Genomic DNA, 13,334 nt, shown 5'->3' on the forward strand with positions numbered 1-13,334 from the left:
TTTTATCCTTATCCAAAATCATTACAAGTATATCTTTCCAAAATTATCTGCTTTAGAAAATATATCACAGGTAGGTTTTTTTAATCAAAAAAGCACCTCTAGCAGTACACAAAATTTGATTTTTATTTAATTTTTCAACAACGTGTCAACTAATAAAATGTACAGCTGTGAAATATTTTATTTGCAATGCATTTCCCACATATTATCTTATTTTGTTCTTATAGGCAAATGAGGAAGTTACAGGTCAAAGAGTTTACGTAACTGCTATAAATTTACTTGGCTATTTAGTAGCAGAGCAACTTCTTGAACCCAAATATTTTGACTCTAAGCCTAATGCTATCCTTTCCCCACATACAAGTGTGCCTGCTAATTATGCAAGATACTTTCATTGCACTTCACTGGCCTCCAAGTCAGCTTTTTTTTTCTAATTTCAATTTTATATTTTATTTTTTATTTTTATTATATATATATATTTTTATTGCGTTTCAGGTTTTGGTGTACATGTGAAGAACATGCAAGATTGTTGTATAAGTACATACATGGCAATGTGGTTTGCTGCCTTCCTCCCCATCACCTATATCTGGCATTTCGCCCCATGTTATCCCTCCCCAACTCCCCACCCCCGGCTGTCCCTCCCCTAGTTCCCCCCAACAGACCCCAGTGTGTGATTCTCCCCTCCCTGTGTCCATGTGTTCTAATTATTCAACACCCGCCTATGAGTGAGAATATGCGGTGTTTGATTTTCTGTTCTTGTGTCAGTTTGCTGAGAATGATGGTTTCCAGGTTCATCCATGTCCCTACAAAGGACACCAACTCATCGCTTTTTATGGCTGCATAGTATTCCATGGTGTATATGGGCCACATTTTCCCTATCCAGTCTATCATTGATGGGTCCAAGTCAGCTTTAACTGGCTTCCCTTCTCCTAGCATCATCCAGTTGATGTTTCACACAGCAATAAAAATCCTTTCGTTGGCCCTTCATTTTGTCCGACCACCATACTGGATGCTATACAAAACCAGAATTCGCTTTGAGTGCTACAATGAACTCTATCAATTTCTTCCTACTTAACTTTCTGCTAATTCCCAGCTAGTCCCAAACACAGAGCCTGGCACAGCACATGTTCAGCTGCTATTGCTGACTATCCTCTTAAACATTATATATTTTTTAAATTTCTCTAACAGCTCCAGCAGCACCCCTCTCCTTTGTCTGACATTTAAGATTCAAATACGGGTTTGCCCCAAGATCCAGCCTTGAACTGCTCTTCAGTAGCAATTCTTTGGCTGGATCCATCTCATCCTATAGGAAACAGGTCCTCTTTCCCTACTTATTTTCATATCTGTAGAGGTCCAGATCAAGTTCTAGCTTTTTCTGTTTGCTTGATTTGAGACCGAGTTTAGCTCTTGTTGCTCAGGCTGAAGTGCAATTGGCACCATCTCGGCTCAACACAGTCTCTGTCTTCCAGGTTCAAGCGATTCTCCTGCCTCAGCCTCCCAAGTAGCTGGGATTACAGGTATGCACCACCATGCCTGGCTGATTTTTTGTATTTTTAGTAGAGATGGGGTTTCTCCATGTTGGTCAGGCTGGTCTCAAACTCCTGACCTCAGGTGATCCACCCGCCTCGGTCTCCCAAAGTGCTGGGATTACAGGCGTGAGCCATTGCACCAAGCCAAATTCTAGCTTTTCTATACTTTTTTTTTTCCCCTCAGACATTAAAACCAATCAACATGATTTTCACCTCTCAGTTTTCCCAGCTACTACCTGTCTGCCTCATTAGGGCACTTATTCACATAACATGTTTCATGGTTTCTTTGCAGTTTGAACTAAGTAAAAGTTTTTCCTCCCCAATCACCTCAAAGTTTCTGTAGGGATGGTATAGTAACCTTAAACTTATTTTGTTTTTCCTCTCAGCCTCTAGCACAGAACTTTGCACATCATATTTAAAGTCCTATACACCTCTTTTTACACAAACATTTCAAATAAAACCTCTGCCCACGGGAAGCTTTTTTAAAGCACATAATGAGTACATACTTTATATCTGCTCTACATATGTGGTTTTATTTCAGCTCACCAAGACCCATAAGGGAGGTGTCATTAAGCCCATTTTACAGTTGGAGAAACAGGCTCCTAACGACAGCAACTTGCAGAATGGCAGAAGAGTTTCTTCAGACCACAGCTCTGAATACTGCCCCTCCACCACATCACTCCCCACTCATTCTGGTCAGGTTCAGTCCAGAAGCCACAGGAACTCCTGTTTGTTGGCACATGTTCATTTACTATATGTATTCAAATTATACTTGCTTTAGAAAAGGATAAAATGCAGCCAATGAATGCAAGTTACGGTCCTAGCTCCACCTGCTTAAGTCGCTTAACCTTTCTCAGTCTCAGTTTCCATTTAAAGACTTACAATCTGGACTTGCAGAATTCTTTTTCCTCCATATCTCTGGCTACTCCTCCCCACTACTCTTACACTGTTGCCCATGTACAACCAGATTCATGTCTCAACCACTGCTCAGGGTGTCTGCTCTGCCCAAATCACCCCTTCTTTCTGCTCTATCCAATGAAAGCAACTCTTCCCCAAGCCCAGCTCAAGGGAGTCCCAGGCAGAATTAATTGCTTCCTTCCTTGTGGTCCAACAGCGTACACACTCTATTTATAAGTATAGTATGTCTCTCTCCCTCCTTCCAGGTGGTAAGCTCTAAAGGCAGACGCATATTTTCCTGGACTTCATAACGTGAAACCCCACACAATTCCTGAAGCTATCTGACCTTCTCCAGACTTCACGAAGCTTTGTTGAATTAAGGAATTCAGGAATGTTTGTTGTAATTCAACGTTTGTTGAATTACGCAGTCAATCAATCATGCCCTAAAATGAGAATACCATCTGTTCTTCTTACTTCACAGTTGTTTAAATGTTACATCCTCACCTCCCCAACCACCTAATCCCCCTTGATAATCTCTCATCCTGGGTTTTTCTTATATTTTTATCTGAATATATAATTATAAACGTGTGTGTTACTTTTTAACGTCTATATTTCTCTGTACTACTAGACTGGAAACTCCATGAAAACAGGGATGATGTATATTTAGTTTGCCACTGTATTCCCACCACCCAGCACAGAGTATGTACTCAATAAATATTTACTAAATAATTAGTGTGAAGATTAAATGCATATCAAAGTGTTTTGTAAACCATAACATGATGATTAAGATATAATTATTGGTATTATATATCCAGTTTGTCTCCTTTTAGTTAGCTAAAACAAAATCTTCAGTCTCCTCTCCAATATCATATGCCTTTAGTTGGCAAAACTACTTCTTGCCCTGCCAATCGGGCACTTATGTCTCACTCATTTGAATAATAATAGCAATTGCTTTATTTTCTTCTAGTTAGTAATTTACAAGAATATCGGCAGTGAGAAATATCAAATCAGCTCAGATCTTACTTAAGATTTTCTGTCAAATAAAAGTGAAATAATTATTTCTAAAAATGACTGTGACTTCAATGCATGATCCTAATCTTCAAAGCACTACATAAACAATCTCTATGAGGTCCACGTTTAATAAACTGGAACAATGAGCTTATATTTCCAAGCAAGTGGGTCCAAGTGGACCAAAGGATAGTTGCTAAAGCAGGGCAGGAAGTTTTCAGGGTTCCTCAATTGCATGGCCTCCTTCCAAGGCTCTGGGGGACCGGGACTTGGCAATGTGTTCTCATGGTCATGTATTCAACTAAATTTTGCAAAAGCAAGAGAGTTTTGTATTTTCCTTAAAGAAGGCCCTCAAAATTGTATACCCCTGAGGCCCCACAAAACCTAGATCTATCCTTGTGCTAATGGTTTTCAACCTTATAATCAGGCCATTTTTCTCTGTAAAGCATTCACAACCAACATGGAATTGCAGGCATATTTAGTAGCCAATTTTTTAAGCGTCGTTCTAATCTCTGAAAGAGGCATCATAATACCTTTCTTTAAATCCTTCTAAAAAAAAGGGCACTGCGTCTAAATAATTATTTTTTCTAGATCCATATATATCCGTCTTCCTCATTAATAAACACTGCTTACATGCAGTGAAGTCCTAAGATCTCTAAAATATTTATAACTCTAACAAGTAGGCATTACTAATTCTCCAGTCTCATGGAAGAGGAAACTGAAACTTGGACGAGTTAAATCATTTGTCCAAGATCAGACAGCTAGTAAGGGATATGTCTGGGGTTTCAACCCAGGGTTATCCACCTCTCTTACTCTCTAGTTTCTCCTACTCCCAGGGTTTCCTGACAGCAGGAATTATGTCATCTCACTCCTTATAATTCCCCACAAAGCAGATGATAAAATGCTGGCACTCAATAAATGTATTTAATCAACTATTTAAGAGAATACCTAATGTAATACAATCTCAAACAGTGTGATATTACTATGAATGTTCTTAAATGATGAGGTAATCGGATACCAAACGAGGAGATTAATGTGCAACAACAGGCATTTTACACCTTATCTCAGGAATGACGCCAAACAGAAAATGGAAGGTCAGCTGTTACCAGTGTTTGCAGTTACAAATCAAAAAGTCCTCAGAGTACCAAGTGGAATATAGGTTACATAGAAGCCTTTTAAATCATATCAGCCATGCAATCGTTGAATTCAAGAAAGTGTTACATATATTTGGAAGAAAAAAGAATGCATAAGGGTTTATTACAATCTGTTTTTCAAAAGCGCACATACACAAGATAAACCAAATGGCTTATCCTTTTCGTGCAGTCCTCTTGGAGTCTCCAATTGCTTAGAAGCTAAATTAATACTGCAGTAAAGGAAAAGTGTGCCCACCCAACTGAAAATCCGTTAACTCAGTGGCTGCATGTAGACATGGTCTGAGAGTGTTTTAAATGTAATGTATTGAAACTGCCTGAAAGGCCGCCATTTGGCACCCAGACCAACATCAAAAGGCAATGCTCCTAATGAGCATCTGCAGCTGAGAGACAGTATTTCAACAACATGAAATGAAAGGGCATAATGGCACCACTGCCAACGCTAAATAATTTACATCCCTTTACATCAGCAAATGGTTTTAAGGTTTGGCACCAAGAGTTAGTAACAAAAGAGACTAGAGGTAACAGGACTATGACCTTCAGATTGACTTCTGTATTCTATTATCCCTACAGTAAGTAGTAAGCCTATCTACTTGTATTGTTAAAAATAGTTTCACTACAATGTTTTCCAATATTAAGACCTCTGGAGCTCATAGAAACCCAATCATTAGGATTCAGAGAGGTCCTTGGGCATTTCCTCCTTCCTAAGGGGCCACCTCTTACAGTATTGCTCAGAGAATCATTGAGTATATTATGAAACGTATAAAATTGTCTTCTTTGGAATTTTACTTAGAATTCTTTCTTTTTAACCAAAGGAATCTTCACCTTAGTGATTTTTACTCAAAGCTCAAACGACCTCATATCATACAGCCACATGATTAATGTTTTCAATTTTGTGTAATTTTTAACCCAGTTTTAAGAGTAGCAAAATGCTCCCTGTAACGTGCTGCCACTTCTTTTAAAGTTCCAGACACTCCTTAGTCTATATGTTACAACTGCTAAACTGAAGAATGATCAATTATGAAATTTATATTAAAATATTTATCTTGACATCATAAAACATTTGTGTGCTCAAAAATGCAATGTTGAACCGGTACAGGAGAGCCTTTATAAAACGTCTTTGTCTCTCCCAGTCTACAACTCTTCCCGCAGACAGATGGGGGCAGGTGTGCGGCCCCTTCTCTCCCCTGCCTGCCAATTGGTTTTGCTCTCCATCACAAGCTCAAGATCCTAAGGGAAAGTACAACCCGTTCTTTAGCAACAGGTAGTCAATCACTTATTTTACACCAAGTCAGAAAGGACTGTCTGTAAAATGTCTTTGGAAGTCTGCCAGGAGTATTGAAGCCACTTTCAGTCTGGAGAGCAGCCACAGTTCTTTAACACTAAAGACAAAAATATGGGGAATTTATCAAACTCATACTTAATAGAAGCTTCATCGCCTTGAAAAATTAAGTGGTTGCATCAGAAATTCTGGAGTCCATATTTTAAGCAATGTAAAGTTTACAAAATGCTCTCTATAATTTGAGAAACTGGGTTCTGCAGAGAACAAAAACATGTCTAAAGATTAGCTTCTGAGTGACGAAATGGTGCTGTTTATTTTGAAAGGCAATTAAGAAAGACATTGTTTCTTGTGACAGAAAAAATACAGATATAGGTTACTTCCATTAAATTACATATTACCTATCTGAGGAATTCAATTAATGATAAATGGATTCCAAACAGAAGCACTGCTCAAAACTTGGAATTTGGGGGTGCTACAGACTAATTGTTCCTTCTTCTTGCTGCCTCCAGTAAACAGCCACATCCCTTACAAATAACACACCCACATCATTTTTTTTTTTTTTTTTTTTTTTTTTTTTAGTTTTCATGTGGGATTTTTTTCTTGGCAATTGCTATCTTAATTCTTGAACTATCAAGCTCAAGAAACCAGTCACCAGTTAAATCAACCCATTCTTAGTTTAACCAATTAGCATAGGAAGACTTAGAGAAACCTCCTTTACTAAACAAGAATATGTCCTGCTATTTTCTGCTATTCCAATATTTTTAAAAATCCTCTATTAAGGTATCTGGAAAGAAATTATCAGGTTTAATAATTTAGGGAAGAAGGATGGAGCTTCATAAAGAATTAACTTAAGAGAACAATGCAAGGCTTATGAAAACTTAGCCAGGTTAGCAGATCTTTAAGACCTTTGCAGAGGGAATAGTAACCAGAAACTTATATAAATCTCAGCCCACACGCCCACAATGCCTGGATTATATTCCCTGTTTTTAATAACTCTGTTGGATTTTAAACAGATTATCGGTTATTAATATTTTTAAATATGCTAATATTTATTGAAAGAAGATAATCTTTCTGGGGTTTGACTGGATTTATGAAAGGTTTTCCATTCTTATATAGCCTTTATTACATTCAGTGAAATTTTGTTCAAAAAGACACATTCTCAATCTTAAAATGAAAATCAACGAAAATATATGGCTCACTATAATTGTGCTCACATTAAACTTTGCCGAAGCACACTTTAATTTGCTTAGTGAGAGATATTATATATACTTGATTTCAATGTTAGCTTTTGTAAAGTACCTTTTTGTTCTTAACCAGTGGTATCTTGTTAGAAACACAGTCCTATCCATTCCTTGACTCTTTCAAGTTTAATTGGCAGAAGGCTGTAAAATTATCAAGCAAACATGTGACTTAACCATCGCAGATAGTTCAGGCAAACATTTCTAAAAAACACCCAGAATTTCTGCTAGAGTAGACTCAAATTTACTATGCGATTGCACAACTTTTCATTGTATTCCTAAAGAGCAGAGGACATCAAAAGGGGAGAGGGGCAGCGGATCGGACTCATTTGATGTATTAAGGTCAGCTTGCCTTTTATGTAAATTTTCATATGCACCGAGCAGGGCACACAAACTCAGTTGCCATTGCCCTGGACATGCTACAACATTTGAGTTCAAACAAACAAACAAAGACCCACAGATATATATACATATTTATATATACTTTGTGCTATATTTTCATTTTTATTCTGACCCTTCGACTTGAATTCTTTGACTTTTAAAAAACTATGGTAGAAACGACATTTTAATGGGAAATTATTTCTCTTTGGAAAACCATTCAACTTCTTTCTTTTGTTAAGCAACCTTATATGTGCTTCACGTTCTACCTTCTTCCTATCCTCAAGGTACTAGGCCAGGAAGGAGGTCGCTTTCATTGCAGGGAACACTGGTCAGAATGCCTCCCCTGCCTGGGTATCCACGAACATCCCAATGGGAAATCCTGGGCCTGCAACTTCCACGGGATCCAAACACGGATGACTGTACCTATCACGATGATGGAAAGGACCTCCTGGCGATCCCCCAAAAGGCCCACCAAAGATCCGGGCTCCACTGTCACGCTCCCACCCGGGGGCGAGGAGATCTCAAAAACACCCCCATATGCCCGCACCATGCTGACAAGTCGCGCCGCGGGACCCACAGGCACCGCGGGAAGGGGCATGCCGGGGATGGCCCCCGCCCAGGTGGCGGCTGAGACCCAGCGCCAGGCGGACTAGGCTTGGTCCCCACCCCTCCGGGCCCCGCCCCGCCCCGCCGCCGGTAGCGCCCCCGGCCAGAAGCCTGCAGGTCAGCGCACGCGCGTCGGTGTGCCTGCCAGGGTGCCCTCCCCGGCGACCACGCGCTCAGGCCCGGACTCCGCGGCGCTAGAGTGAGCGCGGGCGGGGGCGGTGGGATGCTCAAATCGGCGTGAAAGAGGCGAGAGTGGGCGAGCACGGGCGGCCGGACCAGGAGCACTCCTGGTGACCACCTAGTCTCCATTTTATTTCCTTGGAAACTGCCGGGCAGGCGGGGAACCGGCCGCAGGGCGGGGTTTCTCCCGGGGGTGGGTGAGCGAGACCGTTAGGCTGGAGCACCAGGAGACAGTCTTGCCAGCTCCGGGCCGCCACCCGCGCCGCAATAAAAGCCTCTCGCGGCTTCCCGCCCAGCCAGCCTCGCGCTGATTGGTCGCCATGGGAGGGACCCGAGTTGGCTGGAGGCGGCGGCCTAGCGCTGCTCCTGTGCGGCCCTCGGAGGGGGCGCACTGGGTGCTCCCCGGCCCGCCCCGCGCGCTCCCCAACCCGGGCTCCGCCGTCTAGGGCAGGTACCACAGCACCTGGCAGCGGCGACCGCGACACACAGCCCCTCCGCCCGGCTTTCCTCGGGCGCTTCCTAGCACACGCCCCTTGCCCAGAATGTCCGCCCAACCCACCCAGCTCTCTGCAGCCCCTGCTTTTCTTCCTCCTCTCCCGTCCATCAGCGCCAAAGCGCAAATCCTTGGGTGGAGGTGGGGGGATGACAGCTGGAGGGGAGGGTGGGCACGCACAGAAGAATTTTCCAGGGAGGCCGGGATGGAAATAGCCAAAATGAAATGCACCTCCCTCCTCGCTACCGAGGTTGTCTGGGCGGCGGCGCAGCCCCCGCCACCAGCGGCAGCATCACTACTGTCTTCCTCCCAGCTCCCTATTGTTCACACTTTGCCAGGATCGGGAACCTCGCCCAAAGAAAGGAGACAGGGCGAGGTGTTTCGGGCGGCTACCTGCCATTCTTCTCCCGCCCCGTGCAACACTGGGCACACGGCGCGTGTAAAGGCACACGCGCGCACACACGCGCACACACACCAGGCAGCTCGGATCACGCCCTCCTCGCCCTCCGCCCCTCCGCACTTCCTCCTGTCAAAACGCCACGCTCGACCCTCCCATCCTTCAGTGCTCGCGACCGAGGGTAGGCTTTGCAACTAACCAGCAATTTGGCAAATGAAAAACTAACGTCATACCGACTGGGGTGCCACAACGGCCACGCAGCCCTGCGATTCTGCCCATTTCGCCCCATTTTGCAAACCGTTATTCTGCCGGGGCGGGGGAGGCAAAGCAGGGAACCCGACTTTATTAGACCCGGGGAAATAACGATCTGGGGAGGCTGCCCTAGCCTTATTGTTCACTCTTCCCGAAGCCGGGGCTGACAAGCCCCTTCCCCCTCGGAATCCGAGCCCGAGCGGCGGCACCACCCGAGCCGCGACGTCCCCCGCCCCGCCGCCCGCCTTCAGGGAAAGAGCGCTGCCCATCACCAGCACAGCCGCCGGGTCCCCAGGAGCCGGCCGGCTCTGCTCCCACCGCCGCGGGCGCACAAAGTGGGAAGGGCGGACGCGCTGGAGGGGCGCCGGGCGCTGGCGGCGCGGGGAGCGCAGCGCAGCCCGGGAGGGCGCGGGGTTCGGCTGGACAGCAAGGGCGACGCGCTGCTTTCACAGCTCAACGAAAATGACCAGCCTTAGCAGTCCACGTAAAACCACCCAAAATAATAGCGTTCCTCTGGGGAGGAGTAGGAAGATGGGGTAATTAGCAAACCAGATTGAGAATTAAAAAAAAAAATAAATGTACCTGCAGTTCCCAGGAAAAACAAAGTCCAGATGAAATCCTTAGTTTGCAGCATTGTAATCTGCTGGCTGGGAGGGATGTTCTTGCCGCGGTAAATTCTGTGTCCCCCCCTTGCAGCGAGTGTGGACGGCGGCAGAGCGACAGACCTAGGGGCAGACAATTGCCAGGCTGAGTATGATTATTTTTGCAGAATTGTTTCCTGCCAGCGGCAGCCGAGCTGCGTTCACGCGCTGATCGGAGAATGAGTGACAGTCCCAGCCTCAGCACACTCGCAACTCGGAGATCCTTGCGCTGGCCCGGGTTCGCTTTGATGGAACTGGGGATGGGAGCGGGGAGCGGGGGGCGGGGGTGAGAACCTCACTGTGTCCTTCCACCACGCCGGCCACAAATAGTGCCGAACATCAAGGAGGTAAGAGAGACAGGGGAGGCAGATGCGGCCGCTTGCAAAACGCGGCCTGGAATTTCTGGGGAGCCGGGCTCTTTCACACGCAGTCTCCCAGGGAGAGCTGGGATTTCTTCTTTTCACACTTCTCCTCTACGCCTTCGCAGGCGCTCCTGCCACCCAGCCTTCCTTAATCAGGAGTTTGCATATTTTGATAACTAGTAAATAATAAAAGCAAAATTTTAGGTTTGGTTAGGTACTTAAAGTTTTCAAATTCTGTTTCCATTTAAGATCCTTGCAACACAAGGATAGCCCAGGACTTAATTTTAAGTGCAGGAAATTAGAACTTTGGAGAGGGTTGGGGGTTGCCGTTTCTGAGTGTTGTTTTGGTATTGTTTGTTTGTTTTATCCTGACTGTGAAGTTTGCTCTCCCACAGAGAAGCAACCTACAGCACCTTCAGCAGATCCCCTGGGAAGGAGGTGGGAAGAGACTTAAGTTAGAAGAAAACGCAGATGTTTGGAAGGGATTTCCAGAAATAACCCGAAGAAAATGTTTTACTGTGTATAAATGCTGAAATCTGTGTTCTCTTTCTTAAAATCGCCAAGGCTTTTATATAGGCATTATGATATAGAAGTAACATTAAATAATATTTTCTTACATGGGGACGTGACCTTAATTCTTAAAGATAATATAGAATATTACTGAGGTACCAACACAATAGGCTTTAATTAATCTTCCAGCTGTGTTTTCAAAAATAAGGGGAGGAGAGATTCATTCATGTCGCAGCACTTGAAGGCTTGGGTGTGTAAGGAACTAATGTGAGGAGGGTGTTCTAGATGTCAGATTAGCCTATTAGCTGAGAACACTGAAACCCTCTAACCTGGAAGAAGGCTGCTTAAGTTCAAAGCACTAAGGCACTAACGTTACCAGGTACTCCCAAAGGTCGGCCTCCCCACTACGGTAGCACTTTTTTTCTTTTTTCGAGACGAAGCCTCGCTCAGTTGCCCAGGTTGGGGTGCAGTGGGGGGATCTCGGCTCACTGCAACCTGGCTTACTGCAAACTCCGCCTGGCGGGTTCAAGCGATTCTCCTGCCTCAACCTCCTGAGTAGCTGGGATTACAGGCGCGCGACACCACGTCCAGCTAATTTTTGTATTTTTAGTAGAGACGAGGTTTCACCATGTGGGCAAGACTGGTCTCGAACTTCTGACCTTGTGATCCTCCCACCTCGGCTTCCCAAAGCAGTGGAACTACCGGCGCGAGCCACCTTGCCCGGCCGCTGTAGCAATTTAAAAGCCCATCCTCTATTGGCAGATCAGCCATCCTCCCTTAATGGACAGACCCCCATCTCCTCCCCACTTTCCCCCTCTGTAATAGACCAAGTGGGCCATACCAGTACAGTGTAATTTGCGGGGACCCTGAAAAGTATTTCTTCCCCCAAGTAAATCTTTTACAACGTTTATTTCTTTGGGATATTTCTCTTATACCAAGTATAAACAATTCAAAAATACAGAAAAGTAGAAAGAACTAAAAATAACCCCAATTCCCACAGATTCCAGAGATATCCATAGATTTTGTCTTCTGTATGTGCATATGATTTTTATAATTGACATATTATAGTAGCAATTTGGATCCTGCTCATTTTTCCTAACATCAGTATAAGCATTTATTCCTCTGGATCATTAAAAAGCCTTTCTGGATATTTTTATAGCTATGTAATATTTCTTCATCAGGATGATTTTGCAATGGTTTCCCCATTGTTGGATATTTAGATTGTTTGTGGAGTTTGATAATATAAATAATACTTTTTTGAACATCTTTCAACAAATATTTGTGGAGCAACTGCTGGGTTTAGCCCTGTGCTGGATGCAGTGAACTATATACATCTTATTTTTTTAGTGGTTGCTGTATTTTAGTGTCTTTGACTTCAGACTTCTGCTTCTGCTAACATCTAAAATTCACCACATAAAATATTACAGATTTATGTGGATGAATATATCAGACTCCTTAAAAAAAGAGGTTTTGATAGTGAAGAAAGATAAAGAGAACAGGCAGGAGGCAGAAGGGGGAGAGTAAAGTTTGGGGCATCCAAAATAAAAATTTTTTTCAATTTTGCCACTAAGAGTGAGAGACACATCCTTCCCTGTAAACTACTATCCTTATAGTCCGTGTCAGTAGAATTAAAAGATTCCTTGCTATTTTTCTCCCCAAATGTCCCTACTTTTAGCTTTTCAATGTAGACAAGTGTGGAAATCCAATCTCACTTCAGCATGACTGAATTTCTTTTTATTTCCCTCTCTCTCTCCAGCCCCTCCCTACCCCACGTGGTTGTTGATCTCTGTTGTAATGACTCATTCTAGAATTCTGCCCCAGTCATTCCAGTCCACACTCTTGAGTATCTCTCCCAAGTTCTTTTAACAGGATGTGTCACTTGTCTCCAATTCTTTGGATCTACCCTTGTCAATGCCTACATCTGTGAGCTCTGTGTTGTGTTTCAGTCCCTCCCTGATCCTCATTTTAAAATGGGACAAAACTGTGGCCCTCACTAGACCTCTCTCCCCAGAGAGAGGCCCAGACTGTCAGGCACACAGCATCTACCAAGTGAACATCCATGGGATTGAAGCAGAGGAAGGAGACTCCAGACTGTGCTTTAGAGAGAAAGCTCTGTTAGGAAGCAGAGAATGGTCTAAGCCATGGAAAGGAGACCAGCTAGGAGGCCATGATAGCTCTGGATCGGGTGGCAGGGCCTAATTAGGGGAGCGTCAGTGGGAAAGGAAGCAAAAAGAAGCCCAGATTTGCAACGGCATTCCAAGATAAGAACAGCTGGAATTGGAACTTTGTTAAGATGGAAGTATGAGGCAGAGGAAGAAATCCAAGTTCCTTTCATTCATTCAACAAATATTTATGAGTCTCAGCTAAGTGCCTGGCATTGCTCTAGACACTGGGGACATAGCTGTGGACAAAG

The 13,334-nt window shown here is 44.0% G+C and overlaps 1 protein-coding gene across 23 annotated transcripts in view; it reads right to left on the bottom strand.

The window, feature by feature from the left end:
• NCAM1 (neural cell adhesion molecule 1) overlaps positions 1-10,437 on the bottom strand; it is a 311,891-nt gene extending 301,454 nt beyond the window's left edge. For all 23 annotated transcript variants that reach the window (XM_032285539.1, XM_032285533.1, XM_032285519.1 and 20 more), the window contains exon 1: positions 9,991-10,437. In XM_032285539.1, coding sequence (XP_032141430.1) covers positions 9,991-10,042 — 52 coding nt within the window. In that variant the 5' untranslated portion in view covers positions 10,043-10,437. The remainder of the gene's footprint in view (positions 1-9,990) is intronic.
• Between the last annotated feature and the right edge of the window lie 2,897 nt (positions 10,438-13,334).

The sequence above is a fragment of the Sapajus apella genome, unplaced genomic scaffold (genome assembly GCF_009761245.1).
Source record: "Sapajus apella isolate SASKATOON/1434 unplaced genomic scaffold, GSC_monkey_1.0 scaffold16, whole genome shotgun sequence".
In the NCBI taxonomy this organism is placed as follows: domain Eukaryota; kingdom Metazoa; phylum Chordata; class Mammalia; order Primates; family Cebidae; genus Sapajus; species Sapajus apella.